We start from the raw sequence: 26,598 nt of genomic DNA on the forward strand, positions 1-26,598 counted from the left end.
AGGGCAGGCAATACATGTAACAATTAAAATTGGCCCATTGAACAACGTTTCTGAATGCAGTGAGGAAATTACATGGAAATAACAGAGGTAAAACTTGTTGGAACATTTGTACATCATCCCATTGTGAGATATTTTAAACCTCCAGAAATGAAAAGCTAGTCCACTAATAGCAATGCTCCACCATGCACCATGCAAGTCTGAGTTATATCCTGCCAAACACAAATATATCCTTCCAAATGTTTACATCTATAAATATATATATAATGTTAAAAATACAAACTTTAGCAGGCTATTTGTCCTTTGGTCATCTACCCTCCAGACCTAGTAATTTTGTATTTCTAATGTGAAGTAATGTAGTAGCGCGTGAGTAACCAAGAGCAGAATTTGGCTACATGTATAAAGCTCAGACAGCCAGAGGTGAAATGAGCTAAACAAGTGAATAGACACCATTATTGTCACTATTACTTGTTCTCAAGCTAAAACAATTGGAAATTGTCTGAGATAACATTACCTTGCATGAGTCACTTTAAATAGCAAGGTACAGGAAATAATGAGGTAGCATCTACGGCAAAACTAGCAAGTTTTTAAGTGTGACAGCTGTACTATTATTAATAAAGAACATGAGCAGAATTACTCCCTTACTTGGACTGTGACCTGTTGAGAATGCATTCCTTCCAGACTCTGTGGACCATATGATTGTGGAATTTTGGAGGAATCTTCCCTGATTTCTTTGGACTGTGCAGAGTGACTGCCCCCTCCTGTGAAGCTGAATGGCTGACAGAGCTCTGAGTACCTCCACTTTCACCTGCAAAAAAATAATAACATGTAAATGAAAAAAATCAAACAGTATTGTAGACAAGAGTAACAGCAGCTATAACATTAGATTGTTCTGAAAGGGCTTTTCAACTTATAGGTTGATGAGTTTACAAATGCTTGTGTTCACTAATAAAAGCTTCGGGCAGTTTAAGAGTGTCACCAGCTATGAACAGATCAGTAAACTATAGCTACAAGCAAAATTTGTGCCAGCATAGCAGAGATGGCACTAGAGAGTGGAACTGTGGGATGTAGTTTTTCACTGTTGCTGGCTATTAAGTTTAACGTACAGAATCTTTCGTGGTCTTATTAAAACAACAACTCGTCAGAAGATACATGGTTTTATAAGAAAAGGCATCTACAGTATTAAAATACACCAGACTGTTTATTTGCACCATGTGTACTAAACATGCATTGATACAAAGAGAAGAAGCAAGTTTTAACACAAGAGGCAAAGACATGAATGAATTATTACGTGATAATACTTGCTCACATTTGGGGATGGAATTTTCACTCTCACTTCACTTTCTGTGCTTGATTTGCAATCACCACCACTGAAGGATTATGATTTTTATTTTGCACTTCATTTCTTTTCACCAGTGGAGTAAAACCTTGTTACTCACAGTATGAGCAAATGTTTCTGTTGTTCATTGAGAGAGCTGTTTGGATAGTCTGAGACCCTAATATAGTCAGCTTTAAAACACAGACGGGAACAGCAGAGGGAGCTGTAAGTTCATTTAGCCTGTTAGATGCATAACACTACCCTCTATGTTCAGGCTAGCAAAGAAGGTAATGATAGGAAGCTTTTAACAAGGTCAAATCTCGTACAGAACTGTCTGTCCTTATGTCTGACACAATTTAAGAAGCCTTAGCAATAAAACACTGAAAATAGTCACCACTTCACTATATCAAAAGAAAGAAATCTACCGGTTTCTCTCTATAATTTGGTTTGCAAGTTACAGTGCTACTTTGTCTACAGGTTTTTTAACTCAGTTTCCTGTACGATTCCTGGTAATTGCATGTCTCTCTAGTAAGTTCAGATATTGTTTTTTGTTTCTCTATTCTTAAAGGAAGTGACTGGAACAGCAGCAATCATTAAAATCAAAGCATTCCCTGACTCACTAAAGCAGGGGTGGGCAAACTTTTTGGCCCAATGGCCACATCTGGGTATAGAAATTGTATGGCAGGCCATGAATGCTCACAAAATTGGGGTTGCGGTGCAGGAGGGGGTGAAGACTCTGGGGTGGGGCCAGAAATGAGGAGTTCAGGGTGCGGGAGGATGCTCCAGGCTGGGACTGAGGGGTTCAGAGGGCTGGGGCAGGGGTGTGTGGCTCGGGGGTGCAGGCTCCGGGCGGCACTTACCTCAAGCAGCTCCCAGAAGCAGCGACATGTCCCCCCTCCAGCTCCTATCCGGAGGTGCGGCCAGGTGGCTTTGCTGTGTGCTGCCCATCCGCAGGTGCCGCCCCTCCAAAGGGAGCTGCGGGGGTGGTGCTTGGGGCAGGGGCAGCATGCGGAGCACAGCCCCCTGACTGCCCTTATGCATAGGAACCGAAGGGGGGACATGCCGCTGCTTCCGGGAGCCGCACAAAGCAGCCCCCGATCCTGCTCCCCGGCTGGAGCACTGGAGCGGGGCAAGCTCCAGACCCTGGTCCCCAGGAGGAGCTCAATGGTCGGATTAAAATGCCCGCATGCTGCAGTTTGCCCACCCCTGCACTAAAGTTCGTGGCTGTAATAATGTATTTTGCTTGTTTGGAATACATCATAATGTTGTTTTTGAACTTGACAGATCTGTGATGAAAAGTATCTTGACTGAATTAAACTGGATTAACCCTTCAAGGTTAGCAAATTCATTCTGCCGCTGTTGTCAGAATACATTTTCATAAACCACACTCTGGTACTGGTATACTCTGTCATAATACCAACAAGATCCAAAAATTACACAGTTACAACTATTATGAGGCACTAGTGGCCAGGTTATCAGTACACAAACTCTACACTTGAGCGTATGACTTGATATGCTCCAACATTTTGCAGTGCATTTTTAGAGGCCTGTTGCATATTGTTGACTATATGGTGTGTGCCTAGATAGGATATATATATTAGTGCCTATACGTAAATAATCAAAACTGATTTGTTTCATTCACTGAAACTGAAATTTATAGTGGAAAATTACTGCCTAAAGGGTTGAAAAATATTATAAAAACCTGACAGATAATGGAGTAAATGCCAAAAGTTACTAGAGGTCACTTTGCAATCCCAAGGGTAACTTCTTCCTATGAACTTAAAATCCCATTCTCTATATCCTTTAGCACTTGTTTTACGGTATGATTTAAACATTTTTTAATAATGCGATGTTGCTTCCATTTGCTGAAGCATCGCTATCATCGTTTGCAGAGTCATATTTACTCTCAGAGCTCCAGCAGTAACCACCGTTGACAGCTTGGACTAAATTAAAATTTTCCTTAATTTTTACGGCTTCTGCCCCTCACATTCACTTATCAATTTAATTGTTATGCAAAACATGCTTAGAACTCCTGAGATACTCTGTGTTTAACGGGGAACTTCAATGCTTAAAAGATACAGTAATTGTTCAACATTTTAAAGCATTAAGAGAACCTGGGCACATTGTAACATATCAAATATATATTTTAAAAATACATTTAAAGGTATTTTCATCTACATCTGAATTCTGTGTACTTCTTGGAAAAACAGGCCATTCATCAAACCCTTAAAAATAACCAGAGCAGGTAGCTGTATTTTTTACTCAATTTTTAGCATCTGGGGTGGCATTAACTCTCTCACAAGAAGCACAGAATCCTGAACTCAAGTTCTGGCACGTAAGGAAAGAGAAAATGATTTTCCACTGTTGTGTTTTAAGACTGCATATAAATAAGTCTAACTACCCTGATTATAATTTAGGATCTTAAAGAGTTATAAATATATACTTAGAAGGCTTTTCTTTTACTTTAATATTATTTATTTACTTTATTCTTTATGCCTTTTTTTACTTCATTATTTCCCACATGCTGCAAATCTCTCTCTCTCTCCTATTACATGACACTAATGTACTCCCTATCTTACAAATCCTTTCTTTCTAAATATACTGTACCATCAGAGATACCCTGTGATGAGGTGCATCTATTTACGGCTGTGGTCCTGTTTCAGTCAACAGCTAGCCAGTCAAAACTTAGTTTGTTTACTTTGTAGATTTTTTTACCATGAGACACATACTCACACTCTAGGCCGGTAGGCGATCTTCATCTATCTATCTATCTATCTATCTATCTTTCTCTTTTTTTCTGCCTTCCTCAACTCCTTCCTCTCTCTCTTGCCTTATGCAAAGCCCAAAGTATCACTATACTGCTCCCTCATTCTTACTTCCATTTCTTTTGGCTGTTGCCTATGAACAGCTCATTTTTAGCTAGTGAGATTACTTGTGACATCTCAGCTAACTCAGCCAATCATCTCCTTCATCTCCTAGTTCATTTGCATTGTATCTTACTATTTTAGAATACTTAACTTTTTAAAAATTAAACCAAACTTTAGCTCTATTTTTAGATGGCACATCACCTACAAAAACACCCAACTCAAAAGACTATACTTGTATCTTACTGTATATCAGAGTCTATTATCTGTTTCTACTTTTGAATCTGTGCACAGCAAAATTTGGATCCAAAAATGTAGACACTGTTTGCCACACAGAGATTCAAATGAAGAGTCAGAAAATTGACTCATATATATGGTAAGATATATATATATATAAACAGGATATTACAGTTAATTGAGATATGAGGTTATACCATATACCCCCCAACCCCAAACTATTTAAACTACTTAGTGATATGTGTGTATATGCATATAGGTTCAGAAGAGCACATAAACACACCTATAAACATGCACATATACACGGTATAAAGATACACAGTACTCATATGAGATGGTCGAGTTCAGGATCTTGACAAAAGGAAGAAAGGAGATCAGCAGAATACAGACCCTGGACTTCAGAGAAGCAGACTGACTCCCTCAGGGAAGTGATGAGCAGGATCCCCTGTGAGGCTAATATGAGGGGGAAAGGAGTCCAGGAGAGCTGGCTGTATTTTAAAGAAGCCTTATTGAGGTTACAGGGACAAACCATCCCAATGTGCAGAAAGAATAGCAAATACAGCAGGCAACCAGCTTGGCTTAACAGAAAAATCTTCAGTGAGCTTAAACACAAAAAGGAAATTTATAAGAAGTGGAAATTTGGACAGATGACTAGAGAGGAGTATAAAAATATTGTTCGAGCATGCAGGGGTGTAATCAGGAAGGCCAAAGCACAATTGGAGTTGCAGCTAGCAAGGGATGTGAAGGGTAACAAGAAGAATTTCTACAGGTATGTTAACAAGAAGGAGATCAGGGAAAGTGTGGGACCCTTACCGAATGGGGGAGGCAACCTAGTGACAGATGATGTGGAAAAAGTTGAAGTACTTAATGCTTTTTTCCCCCTCGATCTTCGCAGACAAGGTCAGTTCCCAGACTGCTGCTCTGGGCAGCACAGTATGGGGAGGAGGTGAGCAGCCCTCAGTGGTGAAAGAACAAGTTAAGGACTATTTAGAAAAGCTGGACATGCACAAGTCCATGGGTCCAGATCTAATGGATTTGAGGGTGCTGAGGGAGTTGGCTGATGTGATTGCAGAGCCATTGGCCATTATTTTGAAAACTCGTGGCAATTGAGGGAGGTCCTGGATGATTGGAAAAAGGCAGATATAGTTCCCATCTTTAAAAAAGGGAAGAAGGAGAATCTGGGGAACTACAGATCAGTCAGCCTCACCTCAGTCCCTGGAAAAATCATGGAGCAGGTCCTCAAGGAATCAATTTTGAAGCACATGAAGGAGAGGAAGGTGATCAGGAACAGTCAACATGGATTCACCACGAACAAGTCATGCTTTCCCAACCTGACTGCCTTCTATGATGAGATAACTGGCTCTGTGGATATGGGGAAAGCGGTGGACGTGATATATCTTGACTTTATCAAAGCTTTTGATATGGTCTCCAACAGTATTCTTGCCAGCAAGTTAAAAAAGTATGGACTGGATGAATGGACTATAAGGTGGATCGAAAGCTGGCTAGATCATCAGGCTCAACGGGTAACAATCAACGGCTCAATGTCTAGCTGGCAGCTGGTCAGAGTGCCCCAGGGGTCGGTCCTGAGGCCAGTTTTGTTCAACATCTTCATTAATGATCTGGAGGATGGGATGGATTGAATCTTAGCAAGTTTGCGTGTGACACTAAGCTGGTGGGAGAAGTAGATACGCTGGAGGGTAGGGATAGGGTCCAGAGTGACTAGACAAATTGGAGGATTGGGCCAAAAGAAATCTGATGTGGTTTAACAAGGACAAGTGCAGAGTCCTGCACTTAGGACGGAAGAATCCCATGCACTGCTACCAGCTGGGGACTAACTGGCTAAGTGACAGTTCTGCAGAAAAGGACCTGGGGATTACAGTGGACATGAGTCAACAGTGTGCCCTTGTTACCAAGAAGGCTAATGGTATATTGGGCTGCATTAGTAGGAGCGTTGCCAGTAGATCAAGGGAAGTGATTATTCCCCTCTATTTAGCACCGGTGAGGCCACATTTAGAGTACTGTGTCCAGTTTTGTCCCCCTCCCCCCCACAGAAAGGATTTGGAGAAATTGGAGAGAGTCCAGAGGAGGGCAAGGAAAATGGTTAGGGGGCTGAGACATGTGACTTACGAGGAGAGGTTGAGGGAACTGTGGTTATTCCGTCTGCAGAAGAGAAGAGTGAGGGGGGATTTGATAGCAGCCTTCAACTACCTGAAGGGGGGGGAGGGTTCCAAAGAGGATGGAGCTAGGCTGTTCTTAGTGGTGGCAGATAACAGAACAAGAAGCAATGGTCTCAAGTTGCAGTGGGGGAGGTCAAGGTTGGATATTAGGAAAAACTATTTCACTAGGAGGGTGGTGAAGAACTGGAATGGGTTACCTAGGGAGGTAGTGGAATCTCCATCCTTAAAGGTTTTTAAGGCCCGGCTTGACAAAGCCCTGGCTGGGACGATTTAGTTGGTGTTGATACTGCTTTAAGCAGGGGGTTGTACTAGATGACCTCCCAAGGTCTCTTCCAACCCTAATCTTCTATGATTCTATGATATATAGAGTAAGAACTTTAGCTATACCGTGCTGTGAAACTTTAAGCCCTGAACGACTTCACAATAAAAATTCATAGATTTATACTTTTTGTATTTGTCATACAGCTCACATTCAGCATGTGACTGGACTTCAGAAAAGCAGACTTTAACAAAGTCAGAGAACTGGTAGGTAAGGTCACATGACAAGAAAATCTATGGGATAAAAGCGATCAGGCAGTTTCTCAAGGAGACAATATTAAAGACACAACTGCAAACTATTCCAATTCCAAGGAAAGTCAGGAAGAATAGTACGAGGCTGATATGGCTCCATCAAGAGCTCTATAATGACCTGAAAATCCAAAAGGAATTGTATAAAAAGTGGAAACGCGGAAGACTTGCTAAGGAGGAGTTCAAAAGAATAGCACAAGCTAGGGATAAAACCAGAAAGGCTAAGGCACAAAATGAGCTATACCTAGCAAGGAATATAAAAGGCAACAAGAAGAAGTTCTTTAAATACACTAGGAGCCAGAGAAAGATGAAGGAAAGCATAGATCCTCAATTTAGCAGGGAAGGAGCGCCAATAACAGATGAGATCAAGAAGGCTAAGCCTATTTTGCTTCAATGTTCATTAGGAAGGTTAATGGTGACCATATACGCAATAAAATTAATATGAACAACCAGAATGAAGGAATGCAAGCCAAAATAGGGAAAGAAATGGTTAAAGAATATTTAGATGAGTTAGATATATTCAAGTCTGCAGAGCTTGATGAAATTCATCCTTGGGTACTCTGAAACAATCTCAGAACTATTATCAATTATCTTTGAGAACTCATGGAGGATGGGTGATGTCCCAGAGGACGGGAGAAGGGCAAACTTAGTAGCTAGCTTTAAACAGAGGAACAAAGAGGATCCAGGGAGTTATAGACCAATCAGCCTAATTTCAACACCTGAAAAGATATGGCAACAATTATTAAACAATCTGTTTGTAAGAACCTAGATGATAGTAGGGTTAAAAGGAATAGCCAGCATGGGATTGTCAAGAACAAATCGTGCCAAAGCAACCTAATTTCCTTCTTTGACAGGCTTACTGGTTGCAGGGGAAAGGGAAGAAGCAATAGATGTGACATATCTTGATTTCACTAAGGCTTTTGACACAGTGCCACATGACATTCTCTTAAGACAACTAGGAAAACACAATCTGAATGAAATAATTATAAGGTGGCTCCCCAACTGGTTGAAATACCATATTCAACCACTAGTTAACACTACTTTCCTGTCAAACTGCAAGGAAGTATCTAGTGGTCCCACTGGGGTAAGTCCTGGGTCTGGTACTGTTCAATATTTTCATTAAAGACTTGGATAATGGAACAGAGAACATACTTATAAAATCTGTGGATGACACCAAATTGGAGGAGTTGCAAGCACTTTGGAGGGCAAGATTAGAATGCAAAACAACCTTGAGAAATTAGAGAACGGTCTGGAATCAACAAGATAAAATTCAGTAACAACAAGTGCAAGGTCCTTCACTTAGGAAGGAAAAACTACATGCACAACTACAAAATGGGGAATAACTGGCTAGGCGGTATTACTGCTGTAAAGGATCTGGGGGTTATAGTGGATCACAAATTGAATATCAATTGTGACACGGTTGCAAAAAAAGGCTAATGTCATTCTTGGATGTATCAACAGGAGTGCTGAATATAAGGGACAAGAGGTAATTGTCCCACTCTATTTGGCATTGGTGAGGCCTCAGATGGAGTACTGTGAACCACACTTTAGGTGGCTAGGAAAGATGTGGACAAATTGGAGAGAGTACAGAGGAAAGCAACAGAAATGATAAAAAGTTTAGAAAAGCTGTTATCTAAGGAAAGGTTAAAAAAACTGGGCCTGTTTAGTCTTGAGAAAAGAAGACTGAGGGGGGACTTGATAACAAGCTTGAAATATGCTACAGGCTGTTATAAAGAGGACAGTGATCAGGAGGGATAGCTCAGTGGTTTGGGCATTGGCCTGCTAAACCCAGGGTTGTGAGCTCAATCCTTGAGGGGGCCATTTAGGGATCTGGGGCAAAAATTGGGGATTGGTCCTGCTTTGAGCAGGGGGTTGGACTAGATGATCTCCTGAGGTCCCTTCCAATTCTAATATTCTATTTAATTGTTCCCATAGACACTGAAGGTTGGAGAAGACGTAATGGACTTAATCTGCAGCAAGGGAGATATATGTTAGATATTAGGAAAAACCTAACTATAAGGGCAGTTAAGTTCTGAAATACGTTTCCAAGGGAAGTTACGGAATCCCCATCATTGCAGCTTTTTAAGAAAAGTTGGATATCGTCTGTGTGTTTTTGGTCCTGCCTCAGCACTGGGGGCTGGACTTGATGACTACTCAACGTCCCTTCCAGCCCTACATTTCTATGATTCTATGTTATTCAAATGACTAGTTTGCATTGTAATTTATATTGTTTCTGCATGATTGTCCAATGCCCTTGTCACTAAGCCCTAGTGTGTTTAGTTTGCAACTGACTTGGGTTCTTTTAAGCAGAATGTTTAAAGTCAATATTCAATCTGCGTAACTGGAAGGGACATTATAGACGGATGTGATTTTAAGAATCCACTGAGATAATAAACATGAACTGTTCCAAGACAAGCTGCTAACAGATGAAAGTTGTCCAAAATTTCATTGCTTAGCATACTGTAACGATCCTGCATACTGTAACGATCCTGCATGCATGACTCCATTCAGAGCATCTTCTATGAATCCAAACCGTAATTCCTACACTGAGGTTTAAATTAAAAAGCATGCCAGTACTTCTGAAATCAGGGAATGTATTAATAAATAAATTTTGGTGACTGGAAAATCTCTAAAGTCAAATGATGCAAAGAGCATAATCCAGAACTGATCTACACAAAAACTTTTTGTGACTTCATAGTAACCTTTGTGGCAACTAAGTGTACAGTCATGTAGTATCATGACCTGCATGAGGATCAAAAAGAGATAGATGAACTTCTTGGACATAAAGATGTAGTTTACATGCAACTGTCTGCAGTAGAGTATACTGGATAATGGAAGTATATAAAATATGTAGCATAATAACAAAATGGAAGGCCAGAACCTCAACTAGTGTAAATTACTTAGCTCTACTGAAGTCAAGTACAATCCTTGGTGTCAGCTGTCACATAAGTGTGGACGCTGCTGGGATTCAAACTGTTATGAGCCTCAGATGCTCGGGATGAGTTTCCCTCATTCAGAAGAAACACGCAACTCCACTGGTCAGCAAGTTTTACATGTCCCCTTCTTTGTCCCATCCACATCCCATGAGAGTTCATTACATCCTCCAGCTACAGAGCCTGACCTTTTACCTTAAGCTGCAGACTCATTCTTTTTTTTCCTGGAGGTCCTTGGTTCAATACCCACTATGTTGGTCAATAAAATGACCATCATTCAGATACTGGCATTGTTCCAGTATTAATGCTTAATAAATTATATGATGTTTTTCATGTTTGTAATACTTTACAATGATTAACTAATTAATCCCTACATCCCCCTTAAGCAAGTATCCAATTAAGAACTCTGACAAGGCCTAATCCCTTCTACAGTCTCAGGTGTCCACAGTCTCATAAATGCAATAGATTTCCAATAAACTGGGCTGAAATTAACTCTCACAAAACTGGTAACTCTTCTGTTCTGTGAACTCATGTGAAAGTCCCTGTGTTCTACTCATTAGCGTATTCTCTCTCTTTTTTCTGCTGCTGTTCACACATTTATCCCCCAGCAACCATAATCTATGCAAAAATGAAAGCACACTATGCTGGAATACAGCTTAGTAAGTAACACCTCAGATGGTTCAAAGATTAAATAGACAAGAGATTATGGAACACTGCAATTCACTGAATCAGTTAAAGAATATTTAAAATGAGTTTTCAATAGGATGATTCAGGTCTCTTTGCTAGGTTTATTGCTTACCTATGATGGCCTGCTCTGGGGAAGTGGGTGGAGTGAGCGGCATCCCACAATTACTGGAATCTTTCATGCTGCCAAGTCCCTGCTGACCCACACTGATGTGCCCTCCAGCACTGGCAGCACTGTGAGACAGGGGGATGTCATTCTGAGAGATGAGAACAAAAGCTGAAGGATACACCATACGTACACCGCCTATAAAGAATAAGAACAGGGAAAAGAAAATAAGTCTTTTAAATTCTCCATTGATTATTCAGCTACCCAGGCTGGCCTTGATTGGTTTCAACATGCACTAGACAAACCTTACTAGTCAAAATATAAAAGATCTAAAGAAGTTTTCAGCCTGCATATTCATTCCTACATATTCATCCATCCCTTTATGACTACTAGGGAGCAGAAATAAGAAGCTTGATATTGTGATAATAGCATCAGGGATACAGGGAGTAAGAACCTTGAGGCAAGATAAATAGTCAGAATGCTCCAGTGTCAAGAGAGCCACAAAACCAGATAGGGAAATTATAAAGGTTGTTTCTGATTAATTAGATTTTTTTTTTAAATTATGAGGTGGAAATGTTCTTTAGGCAAAATACTAAATCTCACCAACAATGATTTCAACTGCCACAGGGAAATCGTCATCATATCCCAATTCCTCTTCCTCTTTCAGCCCCTCCTTCTTCTTCAGCACCATGGGGTAGAAATACTGCCATTCCTCAATCAATTTACGGGTTGCTGGGTCTGACATCTTGTATGCTTGGCCCGTCAATGTACCATTTAAACCATAAGGACTCAACAGAACTGAAAAATAAAACATACAATATGTGGATTTCAACTACAGAGCAACCACATCCCACTTCCCCTACATTCATTCCCAGTCTTGTTTGAACTGTGATTTTAGATAGCTCTTTGCATTTTGTTTATTTTCCAAATATAGTGCACACAACTTCACTTCGTAAAATAATGGAATAAATATTAAGAGGGATAAAAATAACTCTACATCAATGGAATAACAGAAGACACACACTGGACCATCGCTATAGCGCGGGTTTGTGTATAGCGCGGTCAAGGCGATGGATCCCAAATTAAAATATTTAAATTGGGATCCATGGCAACACGTCCCCCACATTAACAAGGGACCACGCATGGATCCAGAACCCCGGGCTATAGTGAGGGTCCAGTGTACTTCTGAAGACATCCTGTAATACAGGTTTCAGAGTAGCAGCCGTGTTAGTCTGTATCCACAAAAAGAAAAGGAGTACTTGTGGCACCTTTTCTTTTTATCCTGTAATACACTATGTAATACTTTTAAAAAAAATTTAATGTAAGTGCAATGTTTTCTTTTCCAAATTGGACAGGGCATTTTTATGGCTTACAACACTACACTGTAACCTAGAAATCTGTAACTTTAAGACTATATCAGGTATGTCTCTTTTTATATATTTTAAATGCTCGTTCTTCTCTTTGGTTATGCTCTGTCTTTTCACCTTTCTTTCTAAAAAATCTGCATTTTGACAAATGTGTTGCACCACAAATAGCACAATGAAGGAAAAATAAAATGAGGGACTGTCACTCAGACAAAAAAACTCCAGTTCAATCAAATAATCTATGTTATCATAATCAATTATTTGTACTGCAATAGCATTTAAGAACACTACCCATAGACCAGAGCCCACTGGACCTTGTGACACTGTGCCATGATATAAAATGTTCATATACACCTTTTCAATAACAGATCTTACAACAAAAATTACAGTTTGTTTTGTTGTACTTATTTCAGAAAATATTTGAAGCTGATGAAGTTAATGACTAGAAAAACCTGGAAAACATGACCTAACATTTATTTACAGCTAGCTATCGTATTAAAAATCTTAACAGGATTTTACCCCATGCCCCCAGTTTCCTGAGGGGAACTTTAATTCTATTTTAAAAATTACTGAGTTTTGTTTCTTATTCATTTCTGGATCTGTTTCCTGACACCATCACTGGGGCCAAATTAGGGAGTTTTGATATATAGGCATTAAAATAGGCACATAAACCACATGTTCTGCAAGTCTTTATATTTCCAGAGCTGCCACAGTCAAAAGTGCACTTACCTTGGAATGGTGCAGGTGAGGACTGGGCCATGTGGATATGCTCCTCATTGATCAGGTAGATTGGCTGGTGCTGGGCAATCTCCACGCTTGTGCACACGTTGCTTTCCCCATGAAGGAAGAACGTGAAGGCGCAAGACAAATGTTCACTGGATAAAAAGAAATAAAAAACTGGTTCACTAGCATATCAATGAATGTGGGGGAAGAGAGGACAGATTTTGTAGCAGAAGGGAGCCAGATTGGGTTGAAAACCCAGTTCTGCTGTTTCACTTAAGTAAACTGAACTCAGAACCACTGAAGATGACAATTACCAACTTCTGGCTAATGATGGAACAGTATTGACATCAACTTCAGAGACTCATTTTCCTACCCATTTCAATTAAAGAAAGCTCACTACAAACAGCTGTCTGCAAGCAGAAGGCTTCAAGAAGTCAAAATACGGTCTTCAGGATGAAAAGGAAAGAGAACTCTTAGGACCAGAAATGAACTTCAACTGAGAACAGGAATAGGGAGGAAGAACCATTACTTATATGCCGAGGGAATACTGTTTTTTTTAAAAGGCACAGAGACTTGCTCAGAAGGCAACGATCTCAATAAACTCATGGTCCAGGCCATCCATGACACTGCCATACATCATCAAGAATAATGCTCAGTAAATAATAATGAAAATAAAATTTTCCCACTTAATCCACCACATAGAATTGCTTTGCATTATGTTACAGCTAATCATTTGCTTAAATGTTGCTAATTGTAATGCCACACTTTTTAAACAAACAAAAACCAGCCAGCCAAACAACAACAAAAAAACCCATACAATTTTGCATTTTTTGTCTTCAATACAATCAGCTGAAAATGTACAGAGCTGAATTTGTATTGTTCAGATAAATTATTGTAGGACTACAGTGGCAAGGCATTCTTTAACAGTTGTTGGCTTTGGCACTAAGCCAGCCACAACATAACTACCTTCAACTAAGGAAATAACACCAGCAACTGTAACAATTTCACTTCACAGTTTAAATCAACTAACTGCAGCATTGCAGTAAACTCTTTTTGAATAGTTGAACTGATAGTCTGGAACAGGATGCTGTTTAAGCTCCCTACATCTCTAAGTCATTCTGTACTTTTTGTAAAACAAGTATTTGTCCTTAAATAAAAGTTATGCTTCTGTTTAAAGGTTCACAACTGATGCCATAAAAAAGGAAAAAGTTCACTCTAGAAAATCTGGGGGCAGGTTATTTTAAGAAGCTATCAAAATGGAAGGAGGCTAAACTTCTATTCAATGTCCTCAGCATTGCACACCCTGTGTTTAGTAGCACTCTGTATCATTCAGCAATGGGAACTAGTAAGTTTTACTTGATTTCCATATGGCAACAGAAAAGACATTTTAAGTTTACTGCTCTACCACTTGTACAGTAGATTTAAACTAGCCACTAAATTTTTACAGCAAGCTGTAAAGGGGAAAGGAAATGGGTCATAGATTCATGGTATTTCTATTCAGTTACTCTGCTGGGGGGGTGGGGGAGGGAGGAGAGAAAACCCCAAAACAAAATCAAACTCTCCGCTCATATAACAAATAAAATCATAAACAGAACCCAAAACATGTAATCAAAAATAATATTAGTCTCTGGACAAAGGATGATGCCCTTTTATATACATAGGCTTTAATTGCAAAATGATGAAAAGTCTGGTCTAAGATCAAGTGGAGATAGTCTCAGCAAAGAGTTCAGCAAGCAACAGGTCAGACTTTCTAAAGTAGCTAGAAAAGCTATTTATGAAGAAATCATTTTGAACTCTGGTCTTTAGGATATTACACAGGAATCCTTCTGATTCTACAAGCTTCCTACAGTTTTGCCTGTGAAAGTCCTGCTTGCCTTCCATTGAAGTGCAGGAAAAATAGCCATCTGGGACCAGATACTGACTCTTTCAAGCCTCTTGCAAAGCAGTCAGACATGAACAAGTCATATTCATCTCACACAACATTCACGGCCTTCTATAAACATTGTCAGAGTAAGAAATAGACAAAATGGAAATTTAGTAAGATATTGGCTTCACAAAGCCCTGGCTGGGATGATTTAGTTGGGGACTGGTCCTGCTTTGAGCAGGGGGTTGGAGTAGATGACCTCCTGAGGTCCCTTCCAACCCTGATATTCTATGATTCTAGGATAAAGATACATATGTTTCCACAGTGGAGAGAATATAGTACATTGCACCTTTTGTCATCAGTGAACCAGATGACATCAAAATAAACTAAGCATTAACATCAACAGACTAAATAAGCATAACTTCAGATAACTCAAAGAAATAACATATGGAAGATGAATTACAGGGAGAGTGAAAATATAGGAAGGATTCCATTTCAAGTTTCTGGAAACGTAACATTCTAAGATAACTAGCCCATTATTCATATATTATACCCTAGCAGACAGTTACAAGTTTGATTAAAAGAAAAGGAGTACTTGTGGCACCTTAGAGACTAACAAATTTATGCTCATATAAATTTGTTAGTCTCTAAGGTGCCACAAGTACTCTCTTTCTTTTTGCGAATACAGACTAACACGGCTGCTACTCTGAAACCTGTCAAGTTTGATTAGTGAAATCAGGATCATTTATAGATCATTTACTAGATCCAAGTAAATCTGCCTGAGATATATAGGCAAGAGAGAAAAATGGAAAATCTTGCTTAGTCACGTTTTCGTTCTCTGTAGCCAGTCTTGACCAGAGCTAATGAATTCCTAAAGGCAGAACTCTTCCTCTGCTGAGCAAATGTGTCCAGGGAAAGTAACATTTATCCATATGTGTATAGTATCAGGCTTCTCCCCTTTTACTGTTATTAAGTCCTACTCCAGGGGGCTGTATTGTGAAACTTTGCAAGAGAATAAACAGTTACATAAAGTGAATGTTCCCTCTGGCAACAGACTCACTGTTTTAAGCACAGCTTTTAAAGACCAAAAACAATAAAGATCAAGGTTTGGGGACTCTACACACTTTTGGTAAGTTTCTGGCAGGTTTTGTATAAAATATTTACTTTGGACCAAACATGAGTTTTATTCCAAGAAAACAGCAGTGCACAGTGTGATGGGTTCTTCTTAGGCATGCAGATCCCAGCACACTGACATTCTTGTCTTCAGGACATTTCATATAATTTGTTAAATACCAAGCTGCAGAAATCAATCCTGCTACAAAGTGTAAGACGGATCTACAAATAAAATACAATGGGAAGGGGAAGAAATTAACTTGCTGAAAAAGTCAGCTTTCAGATCTTGGGAGACAGGCCAGTCCTTGCTTAAAGACAGCCCCACAACCTGAAGCAAATACTCACCAGCAACCACACAACAGAACCACTAACCCAGGAACCTATCCTTGCAACAAAGCCCCTTGCCAACTGTGTCCACATATCTATTCAGGGGACACCATCATTGGGCCTAATTACATCAGCCACACTATCAGAGGCTCGTTCATGTGCACATCTACCAATGTGATATATGCCATCACATGCCAGCAATGCCCCTCTGCCATGTACACTGGTCAAACTGGGCAGTCTCTACGTAAAAGAATAAATGGACACAAAATCCGATGTCAGGAATTATAACATTCAAAAACCAGTCGGAGAACACTTCAATCTCTCTGGTCACTCGATTACAGACCTAAAAGTTGCATTTCTTCAACAACAACACTTCAAAAACAGACTCCAACGAGAGACTGCTGATTTGGAATTAATTTGCAAACTGGATAAAATTAACTTAGGCTTGAATAAAGACTGGAAGTGGATGGGTCATTACACAAAGTAAAACTATTTCCCAAAGTTTATCCCCCCTCCCCCCAACTGTTCCTCAGATGTTCTTGTCAACTGCTGGAAATGGCCCACCTTGATGATCACTACAAAAGTTTTTCTCCTCCCCCCCTCCCCCCCCCCGCCACGCTCTCCTGCTGGTAATAGCTCACCTTACCTGATCACTCTTGTTACAGTGTATATGGTAACACCCATTGTTTCATGTTCTCTATGTATATAAGTCTCCCCACTGTATTTTCCACTGAATGCATCCGATGAAGTGAGCTGTAGCTCACAAAAGCTTATGCTCAAGTAAATTTGTTAGTCTCTGAGGTGCCACAAGTCCTCCTGTTCTTTTTGCAGATACAGACTAACATGGCTGCTACTCAGAAACCTTTCAGGAACAGATATAAGACTTTTATTTATTTATTTTTGTAATCATTTACAACCTACATCTCCAAATATTGATAAAAGCAAAGGTCTTTGTAGAGTACTGTAACTACAGATTGCATATTTAGGGCTAGTCTGTAATGAACAAGAAATAAGATTGCAAGAAACTTTCTTGTCTGTATTTTACATAACAAATCTTCAGTAGCACTTTATCAACATCCAGTTTTCTTAATGATGACTAACAGTCCCAGTTACACTCTCTCTAAACTACGAAGACTCCACAAAGAATATTTTTCATACAATTCTTATAGTTATGTACATGAGACATTCCTCTGTAAGAAACTACGTAAGTACAACAGAACACACACAGGACTAAACTTACAAAAGTGCTCAGCATCCTCTGTCAGTGCCAGATTTTCAGAAGAGCTCAGCACATTGGGTGCTGAGCTCTTTAAAATATCTGGTCCCAGTTGTGGATAATGAACCCTGGAAAATCTGGGCCACACCGTAAACGTATTTTTTATGTTATCTTACTTTTTTTGTATTTTTCTTGTCTCTCCGACATTCTTCAGGATGCCAGAAACCACAATGCATGTGAATAGTCTTCCAGCTACTCCCCTAGTCACTATGAGAAGGCTACAAGCCTGATACTTCACTGCATTGTGTTATCATTTACACCTGAGCAAAAAGAGTGCAACGCGAGTGTAAAAGCTTACCAAATCTGAATGGCTGCCTTTTTACACTCACTTTGCACAGTAGCGAGTGTTCAAAGGTGCAAAGTTAGTATAGAATCAAGCCCTGGATGTTTTTATTGGGTGCATAGTACTCGCAGCTGCTCAGAGGAAAGGGTACAGAGATTATATGATGAAAAGAAGTGGCAGCAAATGATGGTGAGTGTGAATGCATGCTGACTGTACCCCACTGAACAAGCAGACAGTACTAACTGCTGCCTGTGGAATGTAAGGGGTATACAATTTCTGCCCTAAATGGAGTTGTGTGAAGAAAAAACGGTTACCTACATTTTGTAACAGTTATTCCTCAAGATGTGTTGCTCATGTCCATTCCATTCTAGGTGTGCACGCACTCACGTGCACAGTACAATTTTGCCTTAGTGGTATCCGTAGGATTGGCTGTGGGGTCCCCTTGAGTGCTGCGCCCATGAGCTGGTATACAGGCACCACCGACCCCATGCCCTCTCAGTTCCTTCTTGCTGGCAACTCCGACAGAGGGGTAGGAGGGCGGGTAATGGAATGGACATGAGCAACACATCTTGAAGAACAACAGTTATGAAAGGTAGGTAATCGTTTTTTCTTCTTTGAGTGCTTGTTCATGTTGATTCAATCCTAGGTGACTCACAAGCAGTATCAATGGAGGTGGGCTCGGAGTTCACAGTTCAGTGGCTTGTAGTACTGCCCTACTGAAGCCAGTATCATCCCGGGCGTGCTGGGTAAGTGTGCAATGGGACGTGAACATGTGGACAGACGACCACGTGGCCCCCCTACAAATGTCCCGGATAGGCACTTGGGCTAGGGAAGCTGGAGAAGAGGCTTGCGCCCTGGTTGAGTGGGCGGTGACAATTGCCCGAGGTGGCACCTGTGCCCAATCGCAGCAGTGGCAAATACAGGCAGTGATCAAAGAAGAAATTCTTTGAGTGAACACTGGACGACTTTTTATCCTGTCAGCCACCGCGACAAACAATTGCATTGACTTGTGGAATAGCTTGGTCCTTTCAATGTAGAAGGCTAGCGCCCCCCTGACATCCAGGGAATGCAGCCTATACTCCTGCTCCAACTTATGCGGCTTTGGAAAAAAGACAGGTAAGTAAATATCCTGGCCCATATGAAACCGTGAGACCATCTTGGGCAGGAAAGCTGGGTGAGGCTGCTGCTGGACCTTGTCTTTGTAAAAGACCGTATAGGGCAGTTCTGAGGTAAGCGCCTTAATCTCAGATGCCGAGAGGCAGATGTTATTGCAGCCAAGAATGCGACCTTCCAGGGGGAACCTGTGAGCCGCGACAGCACAAAATTCAGATCCCATAGGGCCAGATCTCCTGAGGTGAGGGTAGGGGCGCTTGAGACCTTTGAGGAACCGGGCATTCATGGCCTGGGTGAAAACCAACCTACCCTCAAGCAGAGGATGGAAGGCCAAGATAGTGGCCAAGTGGACCTCGATAGATGAAAGGGACAGGCCTTGGCGCTTGAGAAGAAGAAAGTAGTCTAGGATTAAGTGCAGCGAGGCCCGCTCGGGCCGAATGCCTTTATCCAAAGACCAAGAAGCGAGCCGTTTCCATTTGGCCAGGTAGGAGGGCTCTCTGCTGCCCAATAGGACCTGTTGGACTCCAGCTGAGCACTCCTGCTCCTCCATATTTAACCATGCAGCAGCCAAGCCATCAGGTGCAGCGCTGCCAGGTTTGGATACAGAAGACTGCTGTGGTTTTGGGACAGCAGGTCTGGCCTGAGCAGTAGCCATAACGGAGCAGCCACCAAGAGGTCCAGCAGTGTGCCGAACCAGTACTGGCACAGCCAAGCCAGTGCTATGAGGATCACCTTTGCCTTGTCCTGCTTGATCTTCATGAGGACACTGTGAATTAATGGCACTGGGGGGAAGGCGTACAACAGAGCCCCTGAACATGGGAGTAGGAAAGCGTCTGACAGGGATCCTCTGTCGATCCCCAAATCGAGCAGAAAAAGTGGCATTTCCTGTTCTGCCTGGACACGAACAGATCCACCGAGGGAGTCCCCCACCTCTGGAAGATGGTGCTTACCACTTCCAGATGGAAGGAACACTCATGGCAAGATGAGAAGTTCCTGCTGAGGCAATCTGCTGAAGCGTTCCTGGTCCTAGGGAGATGTGTGGCTACGAGATGGATACTGTGTTGTATATAGAAATCCAAAACCCTGAGAACTTCTTGGTAAAGGGCAGACTATCTGGCTTCCACCTTGCTTGTTAATATAGAACACAGCTGCCGTATTGTCTGTCAAGACCTGGACCACCCTGGTTTTCATGTGAGGTAGGAAGGCTTGGCAGGCAGGCGCACCAGTCTTAGCTCCCTGATGTTGATGTGTAGGGAGCAATTGTGACTCAAATCAATGGCCTTGCATGCTGAGATCACCCAGGTCGAAGGCACAGGAGACGAAGGTCAACGATGGGGATGGAGCTGCGAAGGAAACCCACTCCAACACTGATGCAGGATTCTGCAACCAGGTAAGTGACAACAGTACGTGGTCTGGGACCCTAACACCCAATCCATCCTGTGTCTGTTGGGAACGTAAACCGACACCAGCCAAGCCCGCAGGGGTCTGAGACAGAGCTGCACATGTTGGACCACGTAAATGCAGGCCACGATATGGCCCAACAATCACAGGCACGTATGAGTGGGTGGGCTTGCATGCATGAGATGAGGTCCACTATGGCTTGGAATCAAGCCTTGGGGAGAAAGGCTCTGGCCTAAGTAGAGTCGAGGACTGCTCCAATGAACTCTGGGCGTTATACTGGACTTAAGGTCGACTTTTTCTCATTTATTAACAGCCCCAGGTCACAATTGGTGGAACAAACCAGATCAAGATGCTGCCGCACCTGATCCCAGGACCGACCCTTTATTAGCCAGTCGTCAAGGTAGGGGTAAATTTTAACACCCTGGCGCCTCAGATAAGTAGCCACTGGTGCGATGCACTTCGTGAACACTCTTGGGGCTGACGAGAGACTGAATGGCAATGCCGTGAATTTGAAATGGCACTGGCCCAGCGTAAAATGAAGGCAGCACCGGGAAAATGGAAATGTGGAAATATGCGTCCTTCAAATTAAGGGCAGTGTACCAGCCTCCTGGATCCAGGGAGGGAATGATGGGGGTCAGGGAGACCATGCGAAACTTCAACTTTTTGAGAGACCTGTTGAGATGACACAGGTCCACGATGAGTCTGAGGCCTCCTTTTGCTTTTGGGATCAGGAAGTAGCGGAAGTAGAACCCCTTTCCTTTCATGTCTTGAGGGACCTCCTCCACTGCCCCCAAGCGCAGGAGGTTCTCAACCTCTTGGAAGAGGAGTTGCTCGTGAGAAGGATCCCTGACCGGAGACCGCGAATGCGGTGCAAGGGTCCTAGGCTGCAGGGATCTACGCCTGCGGTCCAGAGGTCAAGGGAGCTCCAGTGCCCTATGAGGCAGTCCCATGACCAGCTTGCCCTTAAGCGCTGAAGCCTTAGCCGAGTCCAGCGCCCGGTGTGGTGTCTGCAGTGCCGGTTGGTCTGCTTCTTCTTTAGCCACCGAGGCTGCTTCAGGCAGCGAGGGCTGTAGAACAAGCTGGGTCCCCTGCCACTCTCGGGAGTTGGAGGCAGATCCCTGGCTGGGCTGGGGGCGGGGGGCCGGTCTGACCTCAGAGGTACCCCTGTGAAGCCCTGGGGTGGGCACATGGCCTGACATAGGTCCTTTGCCCAAGGTCCCTCTCCCTTCCAGTGCTGGGTGGAGCCCGGTGCCAGCAATGCACTCCATACTGATGCCAAGGTGCTCAGTGTGGGATCCAACTAGGAGGGCTCTGATGCAGGAAGAAGTGCAGCCCCCATGAGGAGGGCCCTCAAGTGGATATCCCATTCCTTTTGGGTTCTAGGGCGAAAGTTCTTACAGATTCTGCACTTGTCTTTCCTATGGGACTCCCCCAAACACTTCAGACAACTGTCATGGGGGTCAATAATAGGCATTGGCCTGTTGCATGACGAGCAATGTTTGAAGACTGTTCTGGGGTGAAGTCCCAGTTGGGACTCTAACTAGGGTGACGAGATGTCCTGATTTTATAGGGACAGTCCTGATTTTTGGGTCTTTTTCTTATATAGGCTCCTATTACCCCCCATCCCCGAACCGATTTTTCACACTTGCTGTCTGGTCATCCTAACTCTAACTACCAAACTACCTAACACTTACCTTAAAGGCTAACTAAGTACCTAACTATACACAAAAAAAGACAGACAATGGGCTGTTGAAGAACCGCTAATGCTCTTACAATTGCAAGACAAGGTGCTCTGACCAAGTCACAGGCAGTAAGAAGGAACTGAGAGGGCGTAGGGTTGGCGGCGCCTATATCCAAGCACATGGGCACAGCACTCAAGGGGGGCGCCACAGTCGACCCTACAGATACCACTAAGGCAAAATTCTCTGATGACTGTGCACGTGGGCATGCACACACCTAGACTGGAATCAACATAAGCAAGCACTTGAAGAAGAAATGCTCAAAATCAGATGACTGAAATATTTACACAGAGAAATATACACAAAAAATACGCAGTTTGGGACATTAAATCTATTTACTGTATGTGACAGATGATAAATTGATAAATATACACAAAATAAATCAATGATTTATGTCTAATGTGAGTTGTAAGTCTACTGCACTCTTCCACAGACTTATGACATCTTGATGAGAAGGGAAAGTTTTCTAAGTATTTGGTGATGTCATTAAAAGCCCAATATGCACCTGTACTGCATATGGGCTTATTTTATATTTGAAGATCTTTCTTTCATATAAAAAACACATGCATGCACACGTGCGTGCACACATACAAACACACAAAATTTCTAGCTGCTAGGTAGTGAAAATGCAAAGTTGTCTTATGATGTCATTACAGGGATATATTTCACTAGAGTATTTTTCATCTCAGTTTAATCTTTTAAAATAAACAGAACTGCTGTTTACAAATTAAATTAGTTCAGTTGTATGATGAATGTCTCATGTCACATTGTACTCTTCCCCTCAATAAAGAGAAAGTGTGCTGAAATCGAACAGAGCGTAAGAGAAACCTAAAACTTATATCCATGTTCTCCTTTGTTTCTTTCTTTATTTAGACAATCTTACAAAACATTATGCAGACACATTTCCTATATGATTTTAATGAGATAGTTCTTCTTGTGGTATAAAATACAAAATAAGAAGCACCACAGGAAAACCTCAAAGATGATACATGTATCTTTGTAGTCTGCCTACACTGCACATGACCCTAACCCCATTTTCATAGTTACCTGTGTGGTATCCTTTCCTTTCTTCATGGAGGATATATGGTTGATCTCAGTTATGACATATATCTTCATGAGTGGGGGTTGAGTAGGAGGTCAAATATAACGTAAGTTATTCTGTCTATTCTCATTAGCAAAGATTAATTTAGTAAAATTTGGGCTTCCAAGAATTACATTTTAGATTGAACAATAATATCTATCAACTATTTATCTATATAATTTTTTTTTCTTCCCTTGGTACTGAAGCTGCTTTTGGACTCACTACTGCGAAGTACTGAGCACTGTGGCCTCGATCCAGAAGAACATTCAAACACATACTTAACTTTAATTACATGAATATTCCTATTAATTTCATTGTGACTACTCATGAGCTTAAAGTTATGCATTCACCTTACTGGCTCAGGGTGAGAGTGTTCTGCACCTAGCTGAATCAAACCCTTCAAGAATGGTTGTTGCAAGTTACAAGGGCTCGGAAACAGGGAATGAAATAATAAAAGGTACTGAACACGATTAAACTTTTATTGCATAAGTTAAAGACTTCCATTAATGAAGGTCCAGGAAAAGAACAAACATCGTCTCACCAAATACACAGAAATTTTTATTTTGGGTTCTGTCACATCCTTCCTTTTCTACATGTCATGCTTCAGATAGTTTATTTTGATTCTGCCCTTGGAAAATTATTTGGAGTCCTGCTTTAAATATATTATAAACAGAAAATACTAAAAAGAAGCACCAAAGACATTTTAAATCTTTGTAATATGATGAAAATCTTTATGTTCTTTTCTCAGATGCTATATATTCTTGACATGCCCACAGAATACTGTTCACAGAACAAGAGTATGCCCCAATAAATGGCTTTTGTAATTGATCAAATGCCTCAGACTCATTTTGATGTTTAATCACCCACAGATCACTTCCATATAGGTGCTTCCACCACGCTCTCTATTACCTTAAATAACCTGTGAGCTATTTAACAAACAAATCTATTTAGATTTTTAAGGTGCCTCTTTGTGTAATATCAAGGCATGTCCAAAGTCTCTATGAACTTTAAAAAAAAAGTAACTATTAGCAATGTGTGTTAAAGTAGGAAAAAATATTACAAGGAAATATCTCCACATATATTGAGTGAATATGTGTTTAATACGATGACCATGAAAACATGTTTAGAGTTAAATATGCACTATAAATTGGGAATTTTGTATATTTTGGGGGTTTGGTTTCTCTTCTTTTTGTTACATATGTTAAGCTGAGCCTACACTAGACTTCTGCCAGCATAGTGCTGGCCAAGGGTGTGAAGGGGTATGATCCCTGATTGCCATAGTTGTGCTAGCAAAAGCCCCTAGTTTAAGTGCAGTCATTGTGGCAAAACTGCACTTCTGCTGGTATTGCATATTTCGCTCGGTGGGTCTGGAATAATTTATACCAGCAAAAGTGCAGTTTTGCCAGTATAAATTGTGCCCACACTAGAAGCACTTTACCTGTAAAGTACAGTGGTATACCTATACCAACAAAGCACTCCTACAGTAGAAATAGCCTTAGTTTGCTAGAACTACTCAAATACCTGATGGAACATGTGTTATTCTGTGCTAGTCAAACTTAAAAGAGGCTATTTTCCCAGAATTATGCTAAGTGAAAGAAGCTATCAAAGGATTACATTTCAAAGTCAAGCTCTGAATGCATGTGCCAAATGTCAGTCTGTGTGCAATCAAAGCCAAGTTTTGTTCACTATCACACCCAACTATTTTATAACCCTAAACTCTAGAAGGAGATTCCTAGATATCAAGGCTTTGATTACAACTTTGATATTCCCGAAATGGATTTCTAAAGAATGCAATTGTAAAAAGAACAGTTGTTCTTCAGTAATCACCTCCATCCGATGAAGTGAGCTGTAGCTCACGAAAGCTTATGCTCAAATAAATTTGTTAGTCTCTAAGGTGCCACAATTACTCCTTTTCTTTTTGCGAATACAGACTAACACGGCTGCTACTCTGAAACCTCCAATACTAAGAGATCTTCATGTATCTATACTAAGAATGTTTTATAACACCGGTAAAATGTGAGGCATCTTTAAAGTAGCTAAATTCATTTTGTGATGCAAGAAGAAACAGACTCTGTTTTTAATATTGCAGAAATTGCAAACAGTAAAATATATTAATCCATTTCTCTCAAGTATCTGATAAATAATGAGGATCAATCCCAACATCAAGCATGACTTATGGTGATGAAAAACAATCATGTAATGTGACAGAAAACAGAAGAGTTAATAAAAATGTTTAATTCAAGATTATCTCCGTAACAGCGCATCACAAAAGACTGAGGCTCTAATCCTGTGAACACTTATGTATGTGCTTAACTTTACATACTTACACATTTTGATGTCAGTGGAACTACTTACATGTATAAAGGTAAGCATGTGTGTTAGTGTTTGCAGGATCAGGGCCTTATTTGGTAGTTTTATAGTGAATAGATGTTTTAAAATTTGCTATCATTTAGTTGTTAGACCTAAAAGCCATCACGCTACAACTCAGCAAGAAACTCCTGCAATTACTTCTGAGACATTTTATTAAGATATGCTTAAGTTGTTTTTCTATAATTTAATATTTTCTTCTTAGAGTGATGTTCCATAAGTCATATCAGAGGAGTCATATTTTAAGTGCTTTTATTCATTTGAAGATTACTTGTTAGAAAGCATTTTAATTTTTGCAAAGCACTTGCAGCTGCACAAGATGGTGTTTCTAAGCTACTTGTTGTGGTGGTTTATTTGTTTTCTTCTGTTTGGGTGGTGTTTTTTTTTTTTTGGCAGAACCTTGTAATACCTTGCTTAAATCAACAGTAAATTAAAAAACTCCAAAGGGGTGAAGAATAAAGAAAGTGATTAGAGGTTACTTTGGAAAATGTATTGGACCTCTTGACGTTTTGCCTCTGTAAATGTTTCTCCTGATCCTAGTGATTTGCATGTAAGGGGTGTTAGATCATGCTTTCTCTTCTAATCACAGAGTTTGAATTAACCAGGAGGAATCAGTGGTGAGAGAAGTTCTCTGGTCTGGACGAGCCTCTGAAACCACACTGGAGAAAAATACTTGTAAATCTGGAAACAAGGTAGTATAAAAGGTGGAGAAAAAAGGCATCAACTGAAGATGGATTCAAGGAACAAATCAAGAAGTTCCCCAAACATTATTATTTCTCTTTTTGTGTGTCATCTAAGCTAACTATAATATCAAAAACTGTCACCCTAGGTCTATATAGTTTTTATGGAGATCATTCCTTCAGCTGAGCTCACTTTCTTCCCAACAAGCCACAGACTCACTCCTTCTTCTTCTCTTTTTCTCTTCAGTTTATGAGTGACTGTTCATAAATCACAGGGTTCTCATGTTGTGACAGGGTCAGGCCAGATGGCTACAGGAGAATGATAGAAGGCAGATATATTAGCCCCAGGTTAAGTAGGTCCCTTTTCCCTTGGTAAGGTGAGAG

The 26,598-nt window shown here is 41.0% G+C and overlaps 1 protein-coding gene across 2 annotated transcripts in view; it reads right to left on the reverse strand.

The window, feature by feature from the left end:
* The window catches only part of MED13L (mediator complex subunit 13L), a 452,622-nt gene that overhangs the window by 99,167 nt on the left and 326,857 nt on the right, over positions 1-26,598 (reverse strand). For both annotated transcript variants that reach the window (XM_048821992.2, XM_048821995.2), the window contains 4 exons: positions 12,977-13,122; positions 11,487-11,681; positions 10,893-11,081; positions 643-805 (listed from right to left, as the gene is read on the reverse strand). In XM_048821992.2, the coding sequence (XP_048677949.1) occupies positions 643-805; positions 10,893-11,081; positions 11,487-11,681; positions 12,977-13,122 (693 nt within the window). The remainder of the gene's footprint in view (positions 1-642; positions 806-10,892; positions 11,082-11,486; positions 11,682-12,976; positions 13,123-26,598) is intronic.

This window comes from Caretta caretta, chromosome 15, assembly GCF_965140235.1.
Source record: "Caretta caretta isolate rCarCar2 chromosome 15, rCarCar1.hap1, whole genome shotgun sequence".
Classification (NCBI taxonomy): domain Eukaryota; kingdom Metazoa; phylum Chordata; order Testudines; family Cheloniidae; genus Caretta; species Caretta caretta.